General features: G+C 47.7%; 2 protein-coding genes and 1 pseudogene across 2 annotated transcripts; 2 read left to right on the top strand and 1 right to left on the bottom strand.

The window, feature by feature from the left end:
• Positions 1 to 1,230: 1,230 nt before the first annotated feature.
• On the top strand, positions 1,231 to 7,413 carry LOC117189786. Its single transcript, XM_033394856.1, has 2 exons — positions 1,231 to 1,501; positions 6,512 to 7,413. Exon 2 carries the CDS (start codon positions 6,713 to 6,715, stop codon positions 7,256 to 7,258), a length of 546 nt encoding a protein of 181 aa, XP_033250747.1. The 5' UTR covers positions 1,231 to 1,501; positions 6,512 to 6,712; the 3' UTR covers positions 7,259 to 7,413.
• LOC117185965 lies at positions 4,096 to 20,807 on the top strand (annotated as a pseudogene).
• Positions 20,808 to 20,821: 14 nt separating this feature from the next.
• On the bottom strand, positions 20,822 to 22,636 carry LOC117191541 (protein panoramix-like). The gene has a single exon (XM_033396377.1). It carries the CDS (start codon positions 22,634 to 22,636, stop codon positions 20,822 to 20,824), a length of 1,815 nt encoding a protein of 604 aa, XP_033252268.1.
• Between the last annotated feature and the right edge of the window lie 317 nt (positions 22,637 to 22,953).

A 22,953-nucleotide genomic window follows, 5' to 3' on the forward strand; every position in this document is an offset into this window, starting at 1 on the left:
GGTCCTTACATATGTAAGGGCGCTGAAGATATCCCTCTAGTACCAGACAACTAGTTCCGCACTGGTGCCGCACTAGCTACCATTCTCACCTCCCTGGTTCCAGATCGATTACCCGCAATGTGTTTCAGCGGAGAATTTAACACATGCATGTCCTAGGGCGGAACCACCCCTGGTTCCCGCTCGATTACCCTTCGATTACCCGTAGCTAGCTCTGACCTAGTTACCAGTAACTAGTTCCGAACTGACTATTGGTAGTAGTCAATCTGGCAGTCTGGAATAATACAAAAATAAAAACACAATGTCTTTCATTATAACGAATAATTTTTAATTTTATGATGCTTAGCCTACTCCTGGTTTTTGGCAAGACACTTCTTCTTAAAAACCCTTTTCTTCATCCTTTGCATTGCCTTCCGCACAGTGTTTTCGGGGGCTCATCGCCAGGCGGAATACATTCTGTAATTAATATTTGTTTTAATTTATATGAAACATTTTTAAATCTCTAGAAGTGTAAATGGTATTTTACCTAGCAAAGCTGCAAAAAATTCGTTGTGGGTCCTAAGGGCCTTCTTCCCTTGGCCCCATCGACGTTATAGGCTAGAACAATTTCCTCACTCAAAATAAAGTTTAAGCCGCTCAAAACGCCAGCTGGCTGGAGAATCGGTTTCCTTGCTGTTATCTGTTATCTTTCCTGCACAACGCTAACTTTGCAATGTTAGCTTCCCTTTCACTGTTACGGAGTCTACGCAAATGCCTTTTGCTCATCATTTTATTTGAAATATATAATATATATTTGCACGTACCTGTTTATATTAATTTGATTTATATATTAATTCTTTTCCACTTTTTTAATAAATTTTTACACAAAAGACTCTTCCAGCGATTAGATGTTGTACAGAAGTGAACAAAATCAACGCATAAAGCAAACGAGGAAAACAAATGCATTTTGTTTGTGTAAATTCTTGTCTCTTTCATTCCACGAGCGCAACTACAGTAAAATATCACGATTAACTTACCATTTGGTGCTTATTGCATGTCGTGGCTCGGTAAAAACTAGCTGAGTGGGCACTGTAACTCCACGGAATTGCGGTTATTTGCCGCTTTCAAAAACAAACCGAAGGCGGCTTCGTTTTTCGGTTTTTTTTCGACTGGTCCGCGTTTGCTTCCCGCGTAACTAGTTGCAGAACTAGTACATTGTAGTCGACGAAGACCTGGTCCGCGTTCGCTTCCCGCGTAACTAGTTGCAGAACTAGTACATTGTAGTCGACGAAGACCTGGTCCGCGGTCGCTTCCCGCGTAACTAGTTGCGTAGCTAGTAGCAGAGCTAGTTCGAGAGGGGTCAATTGACCCCTTTGGTTCTACAGGGTACAGATACACGTGCGCTCAGCTGTGCCCCCCCCCCAAATGACGCCTGTTTTCATTCAAGTCTGATACTGCACAAATCGCGACACTTTGAGACTGAGAAACAACAACACACTGTACTGCAACGAGATTCATTCAACAGGTGAGCCCGAGTACCCCTACATTGCGTGGACTGAGCATAAGTTAGAATCCCTCAAAGATCTCCAGTATTTGCCGTAATGGTTATAAATAATATTTCGTATAATTTCGTTTGTAGATACCAGAATTCTGGTAATTATCGTAGCTGTAGTGTGCTGTCGCCCAAAGTGCTAATTAATTTGCACACTTCTACTGAGATCTGTAGAATCATTCAGTCAGACTCTTAATTAGTTCGCTAGAATACATACGTATATCCCGTTTGGTATTGTTCTTGACTATAGTATACATATTCGAATATGTACATATGTATGTGTATAATAAGTAGTTTACATAAATATATTTAAAGACCTAGAACTTGCAGAATCATCTACTGTATACCCACACAGACTCGTATTTATTTTTATAATATTCTCGGGTCTATTCCAATATGTGTTTTCTTCTAGTTTTTGTCACTATTCGCCAATTAAATGGTTTTAGACAGGAAGTAGGTCTTTTCCTTTATCCACTATAGCCTTCTTACTTGCTTTATTTGTAATCTGTCATAATAGAAGAGGATATTAATATCGTAGTGCACTGCAGTAAGACATTCTTTATCTCTCCCGTTATCGTGCACTTCACCTGAAAGGCTGGCAGTAAGCTTGACACTCGAATCCAAGTAATCGAAATATAATATCTTTCAGTGCTCATCAGCTGTCAAGTGTTAATTTGTGCTGATTATATTCATATCTATAATTTTTCCATGCCAAGCAATGGACTCTAAATCTATAAAGGTAATTGAAATCTTCTAATTCACTGTATCACAAATCGACGCTAATTTGCCTGATAAACGATGTCAAATCAGACGCTTCTTGCCAATGATTGAACGCCTTCGCCTGGGCCTCAGTTTGTTTTCATATCGGATCGTTACCTGACGCAGAATCTTGGCCAGTAAAATCCAAGCTAAGCTTCAAAATTACATTGTAAAGCATTGTAAAGTGTACAACATAGTGGAGAGTGTTCCGGTCTACTCCATTTCGCATTTCATGGAAATGCGTTCGATAGGGCCATCAAATGACGAGGGCCGCATATCTAAAGAACAAGTGAGTGAAATGATGCAAAAGGAGAACTTGGATTCTAAGGTGCTCTAAAGAGAATGATCACCATTCAGATCTCCGAAGTCGCATTCTCAAGGAAGCAAATTCCACTAAATATCACAATCGTATAGAATACGAGTGGTTACTTCGGTGAACACTCTGTTGTTAGATTCCATTTGTGTATATTCCTCCAGAAAGCGTATGAAACACTTCGGCATGCTCAAACACAGCCTTGTCTTAGTTTTTTGTGTTTCCATTTTGACATTACCCTACATTCCCGCATCACGTGTCTGTCTGTGCACACACAAACTCACCCACTCAAGTTCCCACGAACACACGCACACATTGTTAACGAGGGGGAACGTTGTGAGTTGCTGTGGACACCGCAACTCTACATTTATACCCGATACTAAGTCAGTATGGCTCTTCTCCGGCAGACGCCGCTAATATTAAACGACACGACAAAGAGTGCGTGCGAGAGAGACGGAAAATCAGTCTGAGCGTGACGTCGGGCGCTGCGTAGCCACTGCAAATTGATTTGTTCCTATTAGATAGATATGGTCATTATCCATGATTCTGCGTTTTTAGTTTTCTCGTATCCTTAATATTGTGGATGCAACAGATTTTCGTCCTTTGTGTGGGCGGAAGGGGGTGAGGCGAACTTTGGAGATATACGTTTTATAGTGAGATCTAACAGGAGTGCGGATACTAAATTTGGTTACTCTAGCTTTAATAGTCTCTGAGATTTGTGGATGCCCCAGATTTTCGTCCTTTGCGGGGCCGGAAGGGGGTGTTTCGAAATTTTGACACGAAACGGTCAAGGACCGATATCTTAGGAGTGTGGACTCCAAATTTGGTTGCTCTAGCTCTTATGGGTACTAAAATCCTTGAACTCATATTTTGCAATTGGCAAAACCGACCATGAAACCTGTGTGTTAGAGAGAGACAGAGCGAGAAAGAATGAAATTGTTTTCTTGATTCTGGCTATAATAATTATACGATCCAATTCAGATTCTGCAGTCTAAAAGATATGGTCATTCTCTACGATTCTGCGTTTTTGGTTTTCTCGTATCTTTAAAATTGTGGATGCCACAGATTTTCGTCCTTTGTGGGGGCGGAAGTGGGCGGGGCAAAGTTTTAAAATATTCTTGGAGCAGTGACATATCACAGAAGTCTGGATCCGAAACATCGTTGCTCTAGCTCTTATAGTCTTTGAGCACTAGGCGCTGAAGGTTACGGACAGACGGACAGACGGACGGACGGACAGGCGGACAGACGGACGGACGGACAGACAGACAGGGCTCAATCGACTCGGCTATTGATGCTGATCAAGAATATATATACTTTATGGGGTCGGAAACGATTCCTTCTGGACGTTACACACATCCATTTTCACCACAAATCAAATATACCCCAATACTCATTTTGAGTATCGAGTATAATAAACGGTATTATTTTGGGTTGCAATTTCTCATTTTATCAAAAACAAAATAAATAAAACAAAAAGTGAAGGAAAGCCACGAGAGAGGGCGAGAGAGCGCGAAAGAGAGTGTGTGTGAAAGTTGTTGCTGTTGTTTCTCTCTTTCTGCGCCATCGGTTACAGTTAGTTTTCCAGCAGAGTGCGCCGCGTGCGCTCCACTCACCGACTAATCGCCGCTTTTATATTCCAAATAGATTATAGTCGGGCAATTTGCATTTTTCTAAAGCTAAACAATATACTACGTGTTTACATATACACATACCCGTAATCCGTAATCACAGACGAATCAGAATCGTTCCGGGGAGATGCTCCTCAGTGCTGTGGTGTCTCTGTCTCCGTTTGGCCCGGGGCTAAAGTCCAGTGACACGCTGTAAACTGATAATAAAAGTGTACTAAAAGAGTTACACACTCCACTCCCGTGGTATTGGAGGTGGTTCCAGGTTGCCAATAGAGAGAGGGAGAGAAAGAGCCGGAATGAAGCGCACACCCAAATTGCACGAGGTGGGGCGGGCCTACTCGGAGATGTCGCCCCTCAATCCGGACTCTCCGCCTGCACCGGTGGCCAGTACCAGCGGCTATGGCAGCATTTTTCCCTTCGGCCTGCTGCGCGGCTCCTTCGGTCGCGGCGGCAATGCTGCGGTACAGGTGGGTTCTGCCAGACGACAAAGTAAAGCTTAATCGCCCTGTCATCGGTTCTATATGGTATATGGGGGAGACTGACTGCTTATCGGGTTTCCCACTTTAGATGTACACTACTGGCCAAAAAAATAAGTACATCGGTGTCGTGCTAGTTTGTTATGGAATAGCTCGAATGTTTGTAAAGAATTGTGGAGAATTTGTGCAATAAACGTGGTATGAGATTCCAGTGGAGACTTGCCGCAAACTTATTGCTAGTATGCCAAGAAGAATGGCCGAAATCATCCAAAATAAGTGTGGATATAGAGGATACTATTAAAAGATTATAAATTATAAGAAAAAAGTGTACAAAATTTGAAAGGTTTTTAGTTTTTCGCTTTGGAGAATTGCTGTACTTATTATTTTGGCCAGCCCTTATTTATGATTTTAAGGTTTAATCGATCATAAAATATATATTTGAAATTAAAAATGCTTATGATAAACCGTTTTTATAGTCTATTGTAGGTTAGAAAACTAAAAGTAATTTTGATTTTTTAATTATGTTTATTAGAAAAGTTTTATAGGAGATGAAAGAAAGCTTATAAGCGTGTACTTATTATTTTGGCCAGTAGTGTATGTACTGTACTACATATTGCCTGAAATGAGATTGTTTTACCGATAAGTAAGTAGACGGCGGACATGGTTGGTATGGTGTTGTATGGCTTTGTTCTTTATATTATATCGTGACGATTAGTTAAGGCGCCTCGAATCGTACATACCCTTCAACATACGTCATACCTCTACATGACATATATTTTTAAAATCTTTATGGCGAGCAGCCCTAAAGTGTTGTACTTTGGGCGCTCAAAATGGCGACAATTCAAAAGCAGCAGAAAAACGAAACCCATCACGCGATCAATGATACGGGGAGAGGCTTTTCCGTTGTGTACTCTATTTTCTGTGGGATGCATTTATCTGTCTATCTAAATCTATATTTTCCTATCAGATACAGTAACTTTTGAAATTCCCTTCATATTCTGTGCATCCCTTCCGGTTTCAGTCCGATTCTATTTGTCTTTTTGGGAGGAAACCAAATTAAGAAAAGGTAATTAACAGCACCATACTTTTCCACTGTCTTGGTTTATTAGGAAGCAGCCACAGCAGTAATATCTTTGCGTGGTGTTCCTTTTAGTATCCGCGGCTTATCTGAATAGGTTTATCGGTGCTGTTAGCTCAATTACTGAAAACTAAATAGAATAAGGCGGATCGGAACGTTTGGTGGGCCAGAGGCAACATTTATATATGATGCTACCCCATTCGGGGCGCCGACAGTTCATTGAAGGCGCCTTTGCGCCTATCTCTTCAATCGATATCGAAATCGGCCTTCAAAACGGAACTAAACGGCGAAAGTTTGGCGAAAATGTTCAAGGTCCGCTTAAAGACGAGTCCCAGCGGCGGGGGTGAGGTGTGTCTTCTATCTATCTATCTGTTATTTATATCTGTTGTATGACAATTAAGAAAGCAAGTAAGAACTTTATAGTCGTGCTGGCGCCCTCCATTATCTGTCTAAAACGAGCTGACAGTCCCTGACATGTGACAGAGAAAGCCCCAGGAGATTTAAAGAAACAATCTCTGTTAGAAATGTTATCAATACTATGTCCATTCTTTGTGTTATAGGAAATGCTTGTGCATAGAATAGATCCAAACAGAAAGTGTGTGCAAGTGGAAAAAAACTAGAAAATAGCGGAGTCTAGATATAGGAATTTTGCATCAGTCAATCAATTTGGATTCATTAAGAGGCAATGACTCTCAATGTTGTTGTTGTTGTTGCTCCCCCAATCAATAGCATTTCAGACGTTCTTCGATCGAAATCAATTGGAAGCTAAAAACTACTCCAGAACGCAAATATTTAGATAAGTAAATATGTGATGATGTACTAACCATCGTAGATGCACACAGATACATCCCAGGATACATCCCCCGATGAGATAAGCACCCCCATTCATTTCAACATCTTCGAGTGTCGTACAGCGAGAACCCCACCGTCATGGAGAAGGATGGGAGGGCACAAAAGCCCCCAAAGAAGAAGGCCGCAACGATCTTGAGTGGAATCGAAGAAGTACCAGCGCCAGAGGCAGCCCCAAATCCAACGACAGCCGGTGGAAGGGCAAGGGGAACCTGCCCCTGTCTCCCGGCTAGTGGTGGGACCATTGCGGCTTTGGTGAGCGGTTTGCACCACTCGGGGGCATGTGGCTTCCAGTCGCTGCACCAGCCACTGCTCGAATGCGAGGAGCGGGCCCTGGCCATCAAGCAACACCTCAGAGGGCATCGGGGCCATGGAATTGAGGCGTCTCCCCACGAGTCCATGCCGCGATTTATAGTCGATATCGAGGAGGAGCCATCGGAGTCGTCGCAGAGTATTGGAGGGCAGGAACACCAGGATCAGGAACACCCAGAGCAAGAGCATAGTGGCGGTGGCGGTGGTGGTGCCGGCGCGAGCTCCTCTCGACGCTTCAGTCACTTCAATCTGGCCCTTCGTCGTTTCTCCCACATCCATGTCCACGTAAATGTGGGGGGGAAGAAGTTTCATTAGCCTAATGGAAGCCATAAACATATAAAGAACATCGATGTAATTACACGTGCCTTTCACTCGATTGCGGATGGTTGGTCATCGGTTGGCCTTCTGAGAGCATAAATTAAAGTGAAACTCTTTATGCAAGGCAGCGGCTCTTGGACTCTTGAGCCTTAGCCCACAAACAAAACCAGCCGCTGACCAGTCCGCTGGCTGGTCAATCAGTTGTGGTGCAACGCTCGTGGCAGCAGCAGCGGCAGCACCAGCTGCGGGTCAACAAAATAATACTACCAAAATTGGCAAACAAGTTCCTCGAAGTGCGAGTGCGAGTGCGAGTGCGAGTGGTTTTTCTGGCCAATTATATGCGACACGAAACGGCATTTCCATAGAGCGTAGAGAGTGGAGCGTGGAGCACACCTACCGACTGCCACCTAATGGCTGATTACAGTGGGACGGAGATGACTACTTTTGCGTGCAAACCCCATTCTCCCAGCAGCGGTGGCAGCACGGCAGTGGATGATAAGCGACCCCCCACCACACATCACGCGTCAGACGGGACCCGACCAGGGAGCTACTAAGGCGGCACTACGGAGCAGTTGCTGCATTCGACTCGCTTCGCATTCCCCAAGAAACACTCAAGAAAACTTAAACGCTCGCGCCGCACAGCATCGCAGAAGCACGGGAGCACTGGAGCACGGGAATTAATTAACTGCCAATTAATGAAGCGGCGAAAAGAGAAAGAAGAATATTTGCTTATTAATATTATGCACATACCGTACCCGTATGCACTTGGTGGTGCACTCGATGCCAGTTCTCGCGAGTGATTCTGTTACTGTTTTTTTCCTTCTCAATTGTGTGATTTATGTGATACTGTGACAAATGAAGAGCAGAATTTCCATATTTGTGCAGTCGCTGGTTTTATCAGCTTGACGCAGCACGTACCGTCGTACCGTCTCCGCTCGTACACCGCGACCAAACAAAACCGAGCTAATTAATCAAATAGAGACAAGAGCAAATTTAATTGCTAGAGGAATCATGAAACTATCCAAAAGCTTCGATGAGTTTATCTTGAGCGCCTCGCGGCTGAGCCTCAATAATCTGCGTTCGCCAGGCAAGAAGAATCTAAAAATGTAACGTATACTCGAACAGTAAATAATACCCATAGATTAAAGAGCATATTGGTTGGGATGCATTCTGCAATCCATTAACAATTTGGTTACAAATTTCCCAGCAAAAGGAATTCAATTGAAACTACAACAAAATATACAAATATTTTAATAATTTAATAAGTTTAAACCCATTTAATAATCGATAATGAAAGAAATACAAAAATATTGGATATCACAAAAGCAGAATGGATTTTGCGTGTATTCCTGATAATACGATGAGAATACCTATCACAGATTTCCCATTAATCAATGTTCAGGCCAGCCGTAAACAATTTCCGCGCACTGTGCCAACTCCGTGCGCCCCGGTCCCAACTCGCTCTCGCGCGCTCGGAGGGGCGCTCGGATCCACAATCCACGATCCACACGGCGCTCACGGCAGAAAAAGCACCATAAGGCATAGAGTTGAGCAGTTACGATTTCACCCCCGCTTCAGACGGCCGATCTACCGCACGACCGTCCAACCAAATACACACACATAATTATATATATACCACTAAACATAACGGTTTTCATTTCTTATGACGGCTACAGCAATTGCGTTGTGGGAGAGTTGAGCTTCGATCCGCCCCACTACAAACATTGGTCCTTCGAGCCGGATCTTCGCCTTCCCCATAAGGAGAAGCTCACCCCAGCCAGCATCGGCGGATCGCTCCAAGTTCAAGATAAGTACTCTTCGATTGTGCCTAACAACAGTGCAGTGATTTTGTGCGAGTTTTCCATCCCAGTCCGAGTTCCCGTGGCATATGTATGTACATGCATGTGTATGTATTTATTTCTCGCTCTAGCTCCAAATTTAACCATACTTCGTTCTGCCAACGGTTGTGGCTTCCTACATCTCCAAAGGTTTAATTTGATCCGAGCTAACTCCTGCGTTCAGCTTCCGATCCAGTGTAAATAATATTCTTACCTCTCCAGCTACCAGCTGAGCTTTCGTTGCTAACATACAGTATGTCTATTAATTGTTTGCAAAATGTAAAAAGGCACATAAGTTTGACTTCAACATGGAAAATATGAGTAAAGGCATAAGTTGGGGGAATTTTTTTTATTAACTGTTATCAAAATGTGTTTAAGCTGTAGGTATACATACATGTATGTACACATCGCAACGCAATCCAAGCGGCTGGCAACAAACATAAAGGCATATTCTTGCAATTATTTTTGTGGTTTATTCCGTGCATGCTCAACGTTCCATAGTTTGTCGGTTTTATAAGGAAATAAAATAACAAATCTCTGCGCCTCCTTATTTAACTAATTATACTACCAACAAAATAACGATCCATACATACTGCACATACATACATATGTATGTATTTATCTTACACATCTATACGTACGCATTTTAAATTAGCATATTCTTGCACATCTATATAATATACATATTGTATATAAAACGGTTATCCACCGTTTTACCCGTTGTTTGACATCTCTTCAACCCAAGCCGCGGTACATAGCACTTACAGCCATACATACACACATACAAGCAGCAGCAGCGGTGCATTCTTTTCGTTTTTCTTTTCGCTTTCGCTTCTCCACCGTTTGCCTGCGTTGTAGTTGTTGGGAGAATATTTTTCGGTGCCGCGCTTGACTGTAACGGAACGCCAAGTGACGCGCTACCCTGCATTTCGAGAGTATATTGTTTTAACCGTAGTTCAATCGTAGTATTTATATCTATATATTCCGGCCACGGTGTACTATTTCCATAATTTAAATACTCGCAATAAATTCCACCAAAACCACATATCCACGGTTCGTAGTTCTGAAATTCCACGTCGCCTTTTCCGCTCACCTACCTACTACGCGTTATCGAAGATCCATCAGCAAAACATGCCCACTGTTGAGAAGAAATCTCGCAAGAAGTTTAAGCGGGTGAGTTCGCTGAGTTTGACCCATCCACCCAGCTCCAACGGCTCAGCCACTACGCCCACATCTTCCCGTCCGGCCCCAGCTGAGCGAGGTCCGACCACGTCCAGGGCTCACGCACCACATGCCTTCGAGGATTTGTTGCTCCCCTCGGGAGTCCCTCGCACGGCTCCTAGCACTATGGCCGCCAGTTCCGCACAGTCTAAGTTTGCCTTGGCCGCAAGCAGACTGACCCGCTTCGACCAGAAGCTCAGCGCTCCAGATGCTAGCACACCAACCCGCTCGCTCTCCCAAGTCCATCGAGAATAACTCCGAAGCCTGTGGGCAAAGGTGGACGCGGAGTTCGCGGCCTGTTCGGTGACGATGGCGGAAGAGGATCCAGAGGGTGTAGCTTATGTCCAAGAGATGTACGATGACTGCTACGCGGTCTACGCGCAATGCCTGGCCGAACTGAACGATCAGCTCGAGCCCCCGACTGTCCCTCACACGCCGCAACTGGCCGTTCAAGTGCCGACTTCCGGCGGTTGCCGCCTCCCTCCATGTGACACTGAAGTTTTCAGTGGGGACTACCAGCAGTGGCCCACGTTCCGAGACCTGTTCACCGCCATCTACATAGAAAACCCAAGGTTGGCTCCAGTGGAAAAACTGTTCCACCTCAACAAAAAGACCAGCGGTGAAGCCCACGACATAGTGGCACAGGCTCCACTTACGAACGAGGGTTTCGCGTCCGCATGGAACGCCCTCCGTGAGCGTTTCCAAAACAAGAGGCTGATACTCAAAGCCCAGCTGAAGATCCTTTTCAGTCTGTACCGAGTCAGCAGCAGCGCTAAAAGAGCTCCAGAGGGCCGCCCACAAGTGCCTCACGACACTCACCCATTCCGAGGTCTCCACAGACAGCGTTTTCGCTGACGGAGTTTTAGTGTACCTCATTTCCGCTAAGCTGCCAAAGACGACCTTAGAGCTTTGGGAGCAATCCGTGACGCACAAGTCCGAAATTCCCACCTGGCACGCCATGGACAAGTTCCTGGCGGAGCGGTACCTGTCTCTCGAAGTGACCGAGGACGACCATCCAGGCATGGAGACTCAGGCCCACTCCAGGGCGATCATACGCACTGCAGACAATTCGAGAAGCAATCCGTTTCGGTCTCAAGGAAGTCCTTATCCTAGGAGTGCCCACTCGTTCGAGACCACAGTGAATCAAACGAGGAGCACGTGTGATCTCTGCTCCAAAGAGTATCATCCAATCCGGTTATGCCCTTACTTCCTTCAAATGCCCGCTGGCGCTCGCTCCGACTACATTAAGCAAAAGCAGCTTTGTTTGAACTGCTTTGCAAGGGGCCACCAGATACGAGCATGCCAAAGCGCCCACAATTGCATAATTTGTGGAGACCGGCACCATACGCTTCTGCACCGTAGCAATCCAGCAAACTCCAGCGAGGCGATTTCCACAACGGCACAAAATTCCTCAGCGTGGCCCGAACTACATCTACGAGTACCAAGCGTACAAAATCCAAGTTCGTCCGAAGCCCAGCCAAACGTTCAGTCATATTTCGCCTCCGGCACGAGTGCTGTCCTCCTAGGCACGGCCATCGTTAATATTTGCCACCTGGGAAAAACTTTCCACGCCCGCGCTCTGATCGACTCTGGCTCAGAGGCGACGTTCATTACAGAACGTCTTGTGGACATGATCAAATTGCCATTCCAACGTATCCAGGCACAGGTCTCCGGCCTAAATAATGCCGTATCCGCTCAGTCAAAGAAGCTCTGCAGTTTTTCCATCCGTTCTCCGACTAAGCCGGGCTTACAACTAAATGCCACAGCCTACGTTATTCCGGAATTGGCCGCGAATATTCCATCGCATCCGATCTCGCAAGGGTTCTTGAGAGACCTGCCGAACCTCACATGGGCGGATCCGACCTTCTATGAGAGTTCACAAATAGATATCCTGATTGGAGCGGATATCCTTCCGTCCATTCAGTTAAGTGGCTCACTGACCAACATCTGTGGCTCTCTCCTCGGGCAGGAGACCATTTTCGGCTGGGTACTCACAGGTCCAGTGCCTCAGGTGATGAATCAAATCTCATCGTTCTCGAGTCAAATTTCCAGACGACCTATCACACTGGTAGAAGACTCGGGGTCTTTTTACGACAGCAATTTCCTTCCAGCTCCCTCCGCAGAAGTTCTCGAACGGTCTCCTGACCGACGGAAATATTTCCAAAATATGCACTGTATGAAAGCTCTACGCTCCGGTCCGAATTCAAGCCTGAACTCGAAGGTGAATCCGTCCTTAGATCAACATAGCCTCACCAGACTATGTAACCGGGCGGCAATTTCCAATGTCTTAATTGTGACTCTCACCCGTTCCAAGATCGTTACTAATGTGTCTTCGACGCCTTTATTTCAATTTAGTTCTCCGCACCCAGTTATGGCCCCACGTCCCCGCGCCAACCGCACCAGGGAGAACCGACGTGCTCGGGAAATTGGCTCCTACCGTTGCCGAATCTGCCAAGGAGTCCATCCGCTACGGACCTACCACCAATTTCTTCTCCTGAGCCCCGAAGAGAAACTCCGAGCTGTCCTTATCAACCAGTATTGCGAGAACTGCCTGGCTCACCAACACTCCGGCAAAAACAACCACACGCTACTCCACGTACCCACGTCTCGTCGTCCGGCCCGCTCAGCCTCGGGAGCATCGTCGCCATCTAAATCGAACCATGCAAAACGCCGCCCTCGCTTCAGACGGCCGATCTACCGCGCGACCGTCCAACCAAATACACACACATAATTATATATATACCACTAAACATAACGGTTTTCATTTCTTATGACGGCTACAGCAATTGCGTTGTGGGAGAGTTGAGCTTCGATCCGCCCCACTACAAACAATCAATAACAAATTAGAACTCTTTTAATGGGTATCTGGTCTAATATTTACCCAATCGTCTGTCTGGCTACGCATTTGCTATGCCCGAATGCATTTTAACACCTCTCGACTGTAACTGAAAACTAAACCACAATCAAGGCAAATCTCAAGCTAAAAATGAGAGACTCTACAGAACACTATATGCTACTATGAACACTATGTGCTATACTCGCACATATTTGTTTAATCGAACATTTCACCTTTCATTGCGATTGAAAGAGATGTTGACAAAAATAAGGAATGAAATGAAGTGAAATAAATTAATTTGAAGCCACTGCAGTGCGTGAGTGGTGGTGAATGGCATTTGTTCAAATAGCAAATACGACAATCTGTGGCATTATCACACTACCTGTCCAGATCTACGCCTAAATGGGCTTATCTGTTTGCGCAGAGGCTTATGGGATCAAACGATGTCTAGGGACTCACGTAGCACGCCCCCACCTTTGCCTATCCGCGTATCATCACGGATAAAGGTTGTGTGGTTTTTGGGTTTGCGAAAAAGGGTTTACCCAAAAGTTATTTATAAACACCCTCATGCTGAGATATTTTTATACAGTCGCACCACAGACACCACGCCACACTTTCATTGGAATACTGATTTCTTGGAGAACTGTAAATTTCGCACTGGACCATAATTTATTGAGGGCCAAAAAATTACCAACCGAGTGAATCATGGCCTTTTTTAGATGATTTTTAACCAATCAACAACATTACTTATGCTTTAAAAAAGTCTGCTGGGCCCCTCCCCCCCCAAACTCCTCCCACATGATGCGGAACATTGAATGCTGCAAAATAGGACGCCATGCATGGGTTTTGTGTCTTGGGTGTTGTTGTTCCCCCAAGTTTGGTTCCTGTTTGGTTTAAGCATGCAATAAGTTGAAGAAATCCTGAATTAATACCGAGGATTACTAAAGACTCCTCTAGGGATTGATGTGTTCTCGCTTTCTCCGAAAACAGTTCTACATATAACAGCCGAATAACCCGAAGCCAATTGATTTCCTGTATGATGTTCGTTTCAGTTCGATTCTAATTGATATCCTCACATCGATGCCAATCGTAATCCTTAGTAACACATTCTCTATTTCATATGCAGAACATAAATCGCTACGGAGAATCCATGGGTTCGCTGGGACATCGCGCCTTGCTGCAGTTCATCGATAATAATGATATCTCCGGGCTGCGCGCCATCCTTGACAGCCGGCATCTAAACATCGATGATCGGGATGAGGTCAGAGAGAGAGTCCTAGTTCTAGTTTTCCCAGAGTATTAAGTTATTCAATCCTTTGCAGAATGCCACTACCGTGCTGATGGTTGTGGCCGGGCGGGGTCTCACAGCATTCGTTAAGGAATTCCTGGCACGCGGCGCCGATGTCCAGGCCGAGGATCTGGACTGCTGGACCGCTCTGCTGTGTGCCTCCCGCAATGGGCATTTTGATGTCGTCCAACTTCTACTGGATCATGGCGCTGAGGTCGAGCATCGCGATATGGTAAGAAATAAACTTGCAATCGGCAAACAGAGCCAGCTAATCCTCGAATACTATCCACAGGGGGGCGAGTCTGATGTGGGCCGCCTATCGGGGGCACACTGAACTGGTGCGGCTGCTGCTGGAAAAGGGGCCGATGGCAATGCGCATGGCAACTACCACTTGGGGCCCTGCTCTGGGCAGCGGGACGGGGCTTCAAGGACATTGTGGAGCTACTGGTGCAGCGCGGTGCCAAGGTGAATGTCGGCGACAAGTACGGAACCACAGCCCTCGTCTGGGCCTGTCGACGGGGCAACGTTGAGATCGTGGACACTCTGCTGAAGGCCGGTGCCAATGTCGACACTGCTGGGATGTACTCGTGGACTCCACTGTTGGTGGCAGCTGCCGGTGGACACACTGACTGCGTGAGTTCCATTCTGGAGAAGAAGCCGAATGTGAATTCTCTGGATAAGGATAGAATGACGGCCCTGTGCATCGCCAGTCGTGAGGGATTCCAGGATATTGCTGCCTCCCTAATAGCAGCCGGCGCTTACATCAATATCCAGGATCGTGGGGCGGACACGCCCCTCATTCACGCCGTTAAGGCCGGCCATCGCCCCGTTGTGGAGGCGCTGCTGAAGAAGCACGCGGATGTCGATATCCAGGGCAAGGACCGCAAGACGGCCATCTACACGGCCGTGGAGAAGGGCCACATCCAGATCGTGAAGCTGCTGCTATCCACGAACCCCGACATGGAGTCGTCCACCAAAGACGGCGACACACCGCTCATGCGTGCCGTGCGCAATCGCAATCTGGAGATAGTCCACATGCTGCCTGACCGCAAGGCCAAGGTGATTGCCGCCGATAAGCGCGGCGACACCTGTCTGCACATAGCCATGCGGGCGCGCAGCAAGGCGATAGTGGAGGCGCTCCTGCGCAATCCCAAGCACAGCCAGCTCCTGTATCGGGCGAACAAGGCGGGCGAGACGCCCTACAACATCGACAACCTGCACCAGAAGACGATACTCGGCCAGGTGTTTGGGGCCAGGCGTCTCAACACCAACGAGGACTCCGAGGGCATGCTGGGCTACGAGCTGTACTCCTCCGCCTTGGCAGATGTGCTCAGCGAGCCCACGCTGTCGACGCCCATCACCGTCGGACTCTACGCCAAGTGGGGCAGCGGCAAGAGTTTCCTGCTCAACAAACAGCGCGACGAGATGAACAACTTTGCCAAACAGTGGGCCGAGCCGCCAGCCAAACCAAGCGGCCTCCTGTTCATCGTGTGTCTGCACGTGGCGTTGCTCATCGGCACCATTGTCGGGCTGTGCCCCTGGTCGACGGTCTGCGGCGTGTCATCCGCCGCAGCCTTCATGCTGGTGGCCTGCCTGTTGCTGGCGGCTGTTAAATACTGCAACTACCAGATGGACATGCTCTGGGCCTATTCCGTGCAGCATGGTCTGGAGAAGCGAATGACACGTCTGCGCCTCATCCTGCAGGTGGCATTCTGCCACCCGCCTGGCCCCCAGTCCGACTCCCAAGCCAAGCCGGTGCGCTTCCACTTTGCGGAGACCAACAGTGCATCGCCGACGGGCGACGGAGCCGTGGCCCACATGCTGGCGGCCCTACTGGGTGCCTTGGAGTCACACTACGGCTGGCTGGCCACCCGCCTGTACCGCGCCTTCCGCCCCAAGTGCCTCAAGGCGGACGTGGGCTGGCGCTGGCGGCGCATGTGCTGCATTCCCATTGTCGTAATTTTCAAACTGGGTCTGGTCACCCTGGTAACTGGCATCTCCCTAATCGTGGCCTACTTCACGTACGCCAATGCCAAGGAGCGGGAGCAGATCCAGGTGGTGCTCTATGTGGTGGCCGCCATTCTGGGCACCCTCATCTGCACGCACCTGCATGTTCTGGCCAAGGTATGCGTCGCCCTGTTCACCTCCCACATCCGGCAGCTGAAGGGAGCGGTGCGCACCAGCGAAACGGCACCCCTGACGATGCTCGGCGCCGAGGTTGCGGTGATGACGGACATGGTCAAGTGCCTGGACTCGTTCACCAATCAGCAGAGCCGGCTGGTGGGCGTGATCGATGCCCTCGACTCGTGCGACACGGAACGCATCCTCACCCTGCTGAACGCCGTCCAGACGCTGCTCTCCACGCCAAAGTCCCTTTGTGCTGCTCATCTCGGTGGATCCCCATGTAATTGCCAAGGCGGCGGAGGCCAACAGTCGACGCCTGTTCACCGAGGGTGGCATCGGGGGCCACGACTTCCTGCGGAACCTGGTCCATCTGCCCGTCTACCTGCAAAACTCCGGGCTGCGCAAGGTGCAGCGAGCCCAGATGACCGCCCTGCTGTTCAAACGGAGTGGCGGCGGCGGTGAGCCCACCCTGGGGCACTCTGTATCCGCGCGACGTGTCCAATGCCTCGGAGATCGTCTCGAGCCAGGAGAAACTGCGTGGGCCGGCACGACCAGGCGGGGGCAAGAAGCTGCGCCTCTCCGAGTCGGTGGCCAGCTCGACGGGCTCCAATCTGCATCGCCTGGGTCAAAATCCCCAGGGTGTGCTCGACCTCTCGCGGATAGTGCTCACCGATGACTACTTCAGTGACGTGAATCCGCGCAGCATCCGGCGGCTGATGAACGTCATCTACATCACGGTGCGGCTGCTGAAGGCCTTCCAGATTGACTTTAGCTGGTACCGTCTCAGCTCCTGGATCAACCTGACGGAACAGTGGCCCCTGAGGGCCAGCATGATAGTGCTCCATCACGACCAGTTCATGGACACCAATGCGGATGAGAATGTCTCCCTCCAGAGCGTATATGAGAAGTGAGATATGGTTCGTACTGTGAATCTTTCGCTTACTTACATCTCTCTCATCCATAGACTGCGGCCCAAGCTTGCGTATTTGCGAGAGGCTGCACCGCTTCTGGAGCTGGATCGGGATGAGCGGAAACTGGATGCCTTCCTGCAGCTCCACAAATCGGACTTGCTTGTGGCAGACTTGCGCATCTTTCTGCCCTTCACCATCAATTTGGATCCGTATTTAAGGGAGGTTCTGAAGGGTAAGTGGCGGGCAATGAAAGCTAGTCCTGAATCCATACAAACTGAAGTAAATCTCTCTTACAGAGGATCAGCAGACGATTGAGGATGAGAGCTCGCTTGTAATCCAAACCAGACCGAGCGTATACAACCAAATGCGTCAACAGCCAGCGCCCACCACATATGTGCCTTCGCCACAGCCACAGCCTTATCCGCCCTACCAAGCGTTCCAGAACGATTTTGTGCCCAACGAGATGCGATCGAGGAATCTCAGCTCAAGTACGGAGCCCGTATCGCCGCTGATTGCCTCGCCCAGCGATTACTTTGGCGTGAGTGTTTGGAAATGAGACCCTAATAACCACCTTTAAATTGTATACAGGAGGACATATTGCTGACGCGGCTCACGGATCTGACAGTGGAGGGTGTCATCAGCCTCCTAAAGCGCATTGATGACATGAAGCCGGCCATGCCGAAGCTGGCGCCGGTGCTCCGTGATAATGCCATCAATGGACGCGTACTAAAGCACTGCGATATGCCAGATCTCAAATCGGTAGACAGAGCCCCTTCAAACTGTAATCCTTCCCCAGTTTCATGGCTAATTTCTTGCAGGTGCTGGTCCTGAGCTTTGGCCACTGGGAGCTGTTTCGCCTGCTGATCACAACGCTGAGGGAATGCGAGCGACAGCCGAGGAAGCAGAATCGCGCACTGCCGCAGGTCGCCGCTGTGGAGGCGCCGCCAGTTACTGTGCCCATGATCAAGGACGTGACGGATGCTCTGGTGCCGCCACGCGAGTCCTTGTCGCGCAAGAACTCGGTCAGTCACATGGAGAAGCAGGTAAGAGGAGGGCCAACGGCAGAGCTGCAGAAGTGCAGGACATCTGTGATTGACCATGGATGTGCCGCGATTCGCTCTAACTCATGTGCTTTGATCTATTCTTATTCCGATCATTCTCTAACTAACCAAAAACGAAATGCAGTCGAAAGTGCACGACTACGAGTATCTCCAGGTAATGCAGACACCACGACACCACAGACTGATTCCAAATTCAATCAAAGCTTGCCTCCATGACACTCCAAATGCAACTAAAGCGGCTGCTATGTATCCTCCACTAAAGCCTCTCTCTACCACACGCACGCGGTGTCGGGCTCGTACTTGCATGCCGATTACAATCGCAGCGCCAGCTCCCATTCCCTACAGAGTCTGGGCGCTGGTGGTAGCAATGGGGGTAACGAGTATTGCTACCGCAATCTTATGCATGTAGAATCTGTCGGTGGCGGTATCTATTAAATGCATCGGGCTGCGGCACGACAAATCTCGATTAGCAGCGAGCGGCTAACCGAACACAGCTCTCTGCCCCTGCCCCTGGTGGTGGTCATACCCAATGGCTCCTCGGGGGAGCAGCACTACGACGACGCAAAGCTGTGAGATGTCCAGTCCTTCCCGTCGTCTGAAACTGAAATTATGTAAAGTGCATGTGAAGTATTACGGGAACTGGGATTGCGGGCTTTCTAACTTAACCTATAGTCTGACAATGAGCAAAACCATTTTAAAATTGGACCAATTGTCAATGAATCCTGTAAGAGACCAAAGCAGACCAAACCAAAAACCAAACCATATATCATCTGGAACATTCTTTTATGCCTTGTTTGATTTACTTTTACTTTGGCTTGGCTTCGATCTGGACAGTATTATCGTATTATCTATCTATATCTATCTAAAGGACTAAAATTTGAGTTGTGCGACGATTACTAATTCATTCCAATTGTTATATTCGAAAGACGATTAGTTTAGTTTGATTAATTATTGGCCACAAGACATTTAAAATTGTGAACAACCAACCCTCCACCCACACACCACACACGGCAAGAACTCCAGTCTAACATAAAACATGAACATCTAACAACGTACCCGAACTAAGTCTACCCCCCACGGAGACACCCCTTCCCCACCCAAGAAGAAAGTATCAATCAAATAAATGATAATCTTATGAACAACTCTCTACCACTTGCATTTTATTCAGCTTTACCCATTCTCTGCGTAACTGTGTGTTTGTTTATTTATCGCCCTTTTAACCTCTTTGTTCAGTTTGATGTTCGATGTTAAAAATAAGAACTATTTGTTGGTGTGCTGGTGAACCCATTGGGTGGCTCTGCAGCTGCCACAGCGTGTGGCAGTGGTTCCCTATTACTCTGATAAACCATCCGTACCTTACCCTATCCGTATGATCTTTTAGAGCATGACACACCCACTGGTTGTGGGCCAGCAATGACGACTGCATTGCTTACCTCAGCCTCGGCCATGTACACGCATCAGCAGCAGCAGCAGGCGCAGCCTTAGGGTCGCGATTCTATACTGAAGCAGCAGGGGAGTGTCAAGGGCGACAAGCGGGTATCGATTCAACAAACATCGAGCAGTAATCATAACAACAACAACAACAATAATGCCAAGTCAGCAACGAATGTTGAATATATCTCCGAAGGAGCAGGAAGCAAAGTGCGACTAACCGCAAAGCCGCCAGCAGGTAAAGATCGATCAATCGATTAAGTATAAGTTTTTTCCAAAATAATCTACTTAATGTTGTATTTAAGGACCCCGGCCAGCCTCGCTGATCATCACCAGGTCCGATTCCAACTCACAGTTCCAGCTGCTACGCTCCTCCCCAGTGGACTATGACGACGTGGAGGCCCAAGAGCATCGGACTACGATCCGGACGACACTGCTGGAGCAACAGGAGGAGGATGAAGCGGCACCGTTCGTGTTTACAGCGCGAAAATGATACAATCTGATAACCAGATGGCAGCCAAGCTTATTTACACAATTTAGATATAGGGCCAGTCTTAAATAAGCTAACTAACTAGCTAATTACTGAAAGAGTTTGCAGCTGGAACTCGAGAGTTGTGGTTCCCCAAAATAGAATGTACTCTAGCAAAAGAGAATTGTTTGCATTAGTTCTTGTTATATTTGTGTGTTTATGTGTATTTATTAATGATGGAAGAGTAGGATAAATGTGTAATGAGAATCTGCATATGGAATACATAAAGTGCTACATTGTTATATATTTTTGGTTTCTATATGTACGAACTACGAATTATACAAACAATGAAAAGAGAATCAATATACATAGTGTGTTTTTTCATTTGTGTGAACGAAACTCGCGCTTGTTAACCAGAGCAGGTAGAAGGGCTTGGTAGAGTCTACAGGCATGCGCGGGGCTTGGCAGTGTTCGGCAGAGCTCTTGCAAAGAAAACATCACATTCGTTTGGGGCGTCGTCAAAAAGGTCATGTCGAAGTCCGGTTCCTGCCAGAAGGCACCTCTCGGCTGTCCCTCCAGTTTTGCCTGAGTGCCGACGCTGTGCGTGTGGGGCCTGAAGTCCATTTGGGTCGAGGCATTTATGTAAAGGGCCGCAGAATCGAATTCCTCCGGTTCGGAAAATGGTGAATTGAAAAGCTGTTCCTGTGTTAGTTTCAGTATGCGCTGGTTTGGCTGTGCCTTGAGCTGACCCTGTTTTAGATGATCCACATCGTAGGCCAGTATCCGGAGCAGATCCCTGGTGCTATCGGGCAACGCTTCCAGCCCCCATTTAGCCAAATCAATCCTGGTTCCCGGCGCCGAATTGAACTCATAAGCCACATTGTAGTTGTTGCATATCGGCGAGGGATTCTCGAAGGCTTCTTTACTCATGAAGAACTCGCTCTTAGGCACTTTGTGTATAGTGTCCACCATAAGGAACTCCTCCTCCTGATCGTCCAATTTTTTCTGCTCGAACAGTTCGAGCACTTGCTTGGCCCGAATCTCGGCTAAGTTGCCCTTTTCTCGTTTTGTCAGCTTTTGTGGTGATGGCTCTGGATTGGCCGCCTCTGCAACGGCCTCATTCTGCTCCTGCTGGCACAACTTCTCGAGATTTACGACTTTGATGTGCCTCTCGTCGTCTCGAACATAAATCCACTCAAACTCCGAATCTGAATCCACTGCGGACGTCGACTCCTGTTTTATTGTGGCGATGCGCGGCAGGCCATTTAATGTTACTCTCACCCTGGGATCACGCTGGCCTTCGACTTCAGTTTGATTATCTTCGCGTAGACGTTTAATATCCATTTGCTTATGCTCCTGATGGCGTCTTTTTTCGCTTTGATGATCCTCGCTTAGTCGTTTACTTTCCCTTTCATTATCCTCATAGTGGCGTCCATTGTCTCGTGGGTTAGCGTCATAATCGCCTCTTTTGAGCCTGTGATTATCCTCGCGTGCACGCTTGTCCCTTGGTTTATCCTCGTATCGATGTCTGTTATACCTATGACTGTCGTCGTGGTGGCGTCTATCGTCTCTTGGATTGTGTTCGTGATGGCGTCTATCGTCCCTTGGATTGTGTTCGTGGTGGCGTCTCCTGTCCCGTTGATGCTCTTCGCTTGTGCGTTTATTGTCCCGTGAGGTGCGCTTGTTTTCCTTTTGATTATCATCGACCGGACTGTTACTTTGAGTCCGTTTTTCAGCAACACTTTCCTCAGATTCACCCCTCTTGTGCTTTCGCTTCTTCTTCTTACGCTTATCCGGCTCCTCGTTGAACTGATCCAACTCTTCCAACGCTTTCTGAGTCGCTTCGCGGCACGCTTCAAGTTCTTCCAGGTTGTCCGTTGAGTCTGAGTCTTCGGTGGCATTAGTTGGACTATTTGGTTTTGTCAGTTCACTTCGCGGAGTACGAGGAAAAGATCGGATCTCGACATCGTCGTGGTCGCTTTCCCATCCATGGCCACTGCAACCGGTCGAGAAATCAGTGGAGTCCGGAGAATGAGGGATTCCAACTGTGCGTAGCGGCGTCTCGTCGTTATCGTCGAGTCGCCGTAGCGGCGTGGTCTCGTTCTCGTCGAGTTGCCGTAGCGGCGTGGTCTCGTTCTCGCCGGGTTTGGCATTATATTCTGCTTTTATTTCAACTTTTACCTCAGTTTCGTTCATTTTTTTTTTTTTTTTTAGGGTTTAAGTTACCAAGCTACCCGTGAGTAGCGTGGGATTATTTGGCCGCCCGCCTTTTGAAGGTGGAAATTGCCAAGTCAAAGAATAGAAGATGTTGGAGTACTGTTTATAGCTTTACATCAATTTCGTCGATGAAGTCAGTTAGTGTTTGGTACGCGCTGATGTTTTCTTTTTCAAAGAATTTGTAAATATCATTATATTTTCTTAGAAATGGGAAGTTTTGCCTTGTTGTGTTATACTTTGTACAATTGAAAATTAAATGCGACCACTAAGCAGTCTGTTGATTCTTTTAGCGTCAA

Source organism: Drosophila miranda, assembly GCF_003369915.1.
Source record: "Drosophila miranda strain MSH22 chromosome Y unlocalized genomic scaffold, D.miranda_PacBio2.1 Contig_Y1_pilon, whole genome shotgun sequence".
NCBI lineage: Eukaryota > Metazoa > Arthropoda > Insecta > Diptera > Drosophilidae > Drosophila > Drosophila miranda.

Excerpts from the sequence above, each read along its gene's own strand:
- LOC117189786 (XM_033394856.1), top strand. The coding sequence starts at position 6,713 with ATGGAGAAGGATGGGAGGGCACAAAAGCCCCCAAAGAAGAAGGCCGCA.
- LOC117191541 (XM_033396377.1), bottom strand. The coding sequence starts at position 22,636 with ATGAACGAAACTGAGGTAAAAGTTGAAATAAAAGCAGAATATAATGCC.